This window comes from Amblyomma americanum, chromosome 9, assembly GCF_052857255.1.
Source record: "Amblyomma americanum isolate KBUSLIRL-KWMA chromosome 9, ASM5285725v1, whole genome shotgun sequence".
Taxonomy (NCBI): domain Eukaryota; kingdom Metazoa; phylum Arthropoda; class Arachnida; order Ixodida; family Ixodidae; genus Amblyomma; species Amblyomma americanum.
The window spans coordinates 60,458,401-60,460,618 of NC_135505.1; the positions used below are offsets into that span (position 1 = coordinate 60,458,401).

A 2,218-nucleotide genomic window follows, 5' to 3' on the forward strand; every position below is an offset into this window, starting at 1 on the left:
GGTGAATAAAGCGAAAGCGCCCCACTTCTCCGTCCCATCTGACCACCAGCCTCGCCGCGCCAGCCGCACGGACGGTGCCGCTGGCAAGGCTAAAAGTCGCACGACACTCTCTCAAACGAACAGAACGCTGCTCTAAGAGGGAGGAAACTTCATCTCCAAACAAGGAGGCACTGGCCCCCGTGTCAAGAAGCGCCGCGACTTCACGACCCGCGATTGTGACATTGATGAACGGAGCTGGCCTGTCGGAAGGCAGGCCAGCACGGCATGCGGAGGGAACAGCAATTATCTCGGCCGAGCGTGTGTCCTCACACCCGACCCCCGACCCCGTTTCCCTGCTGGACGGGCCCACGTGTGCAGAGACGAGAGATATGGCCCAGCTCGCCACACTGAAAGCACCGCACTCCGCGTGCAGGCGTGTTTCCGCGTCTAGGAAATGCCTCCTCCTGCTTGGTGCACCCTGCTGAGCGGCCTTCCGGCCGTTTCGGGAATGTGTCCCTTTGTTCCCTGCCCTGCGCGGAGGTCCGACTTTTGTTCGGATAGCAACTAGCAGCAGCAGCAGCACTGCTTGCACGCCGGTGAAAAGTAAACGGGTCAAGAGCGCGTTCGCTCAATTTCCACTCTTGGCGGGTGTCCGCGCCGACTGCGTACACAGCCTGGGCGGGGGAATCATGGCGCGCATAGGAGAATGCTCCAGTCCACGCGCAGCGCGGCTCCACAGCTTCGCTTGCGGGAGGTGGAGGGCGATAGGCGCGCATGGCGAGGATGTTGCCTTGTATGCGCTTGGCCTCTGCAGCCAGATCCTCCAGGTCGCGAAACCGACCGCCACGCAGGTAGGCCGCAAAGGCGGGATGCGCCTGCCTTACGACTCTTTCGACACGTTCGTCATTTGAGGCGCTCGATTCGGCGATCTGGAAAAGCTCCTCCATCGTCCGCACATATTCGAGCAATGACTCATCAGGCGCCTGCGTCCGCAGTTCAAGCTCTCGCCGCATCCTACGCTGGTAGTCTACGGGCAAGAATTCCCGACGTAGAGCCGCCTTAAACTCACCGAGCGTGGTTGCTCGGCGACCGGAAAGCCGGTACCACTGCGCTGCTCGCTCCACCAGGGCAACAGGCACGATGCGTGTGAGCATCTCGCTGTCATCCAGCCCTACCGCTGCCTGATAGTGCGTTAGGCTTTCGATGAAGTCAGTTACGCTGACCGTGTCTGCGTAACCGCGGTATGTTGGGACGGCCACCTTCACCGCCGGCCGCCAGTGCTTGGATGCTTCCAGGGAAGCCTGAAGAGCGCCCGATATGGACTGAATTAGCCGCGTCGCATCCTGCAGCAGCACCGACGCGTCTGGTGCGGAACCTGCAGTGAGAGCTCCCGCCTTTTGGGCCGTAGTATGTCCGGGATCCACAAGCAGCTGCGCTCTCTCTTTCGCCTGCCTCGAGCTCTCAGGAGCCTTGGGCGCGACCAATTCCTCGCTTTGTCCGAGCTGGCTAGCAGCCTTTTGCTCGATAGTGCGGGCCTCTCTATGTTCACCATTAGCAAGTGGCGTGCTCGGCAATCTGCCTTCTTCCATCAAGGATTGCAGACCTCCATTACATAGTTCTACATCAAGCGGGCTCAAACCGGAGCGAACGGGTGTCGAACCTTCCTCTGTTACGCCCGAAACTGCAGCCCGTTGGGCTGCTGATTCTGCTCTCCCCGACATTGAAACATCACCGGCGACGATAGAGTTTTCCCACTGGGCGACGCTCGCGAGAAACGTCAAAGGTTACGCCTCCCTAAAACTGGAGTACATGACGCGGCAAGCTGGTCACACCGGTTCTCAGCTCGTTGTGCGTGGCAGCAATTGCACAGACACTCACTGCCCCACGTTGGGCGCCAGAAATGTGGGCTCTTCCTTAAATGCCTCCGCGCACGGGGTCAGTACATAGCCTAAGAGTTGGCCTCCTTACGTGTCCCGGGGGCGTGCGAAGAGAGAGACCCATTGCGTGGTTCGAGCACCGAGCTGAAAGGGGTCCGGTGTGGTCTTGCCGCGCTCGTGCGCTCTCAATCCCGGAGAACTAGCACGTTCACAGTGCACGTATTTATTGTACAGACAACACAAGCACTGTATGGTACTCCAACTACTGCGCACCTGGCGTCCACCGCCATCCGACAACGGGCCGCAGCAGATGCGCGCGCGGACACGGGCTGGCGCGCGCAGACCGGTGCGGCGGGAAAACT

At 60.4% G+C, this 2,218-nt stretch overlaps 1 protein-coding gene across 1 annotated transcript; it reads right to left on the minus strand.

Moving 5' to 3' along the window:
• Positions 1 to 305: 305 nt before the first annotated feature.
• LOC144103368 (uncharacterized) lies at positions 306 to 1,568 on the minus strand. The gene has a single exon (XM_077636107.1). It carries the CDS (start codon positions 1,566 to 1,568, stop codon positions 306 to 308), a length of 1,263 nt encoding a protein of 420 aa, XP_077492233.1.
• Between the last annotated feature and the right edge of the window lie 650 nt (positions 1,569 to 2,218).

What these genes read in the sequence shown, in the direction of transcription:
- LOC144103368 (XM_077636107.1), bottom strand. Translation starts at nt 1,568, where the DNA reads ATGGAAGAAGGCAGATTGCCGAGCACGCCACTTGCTAATGGTGAACAT.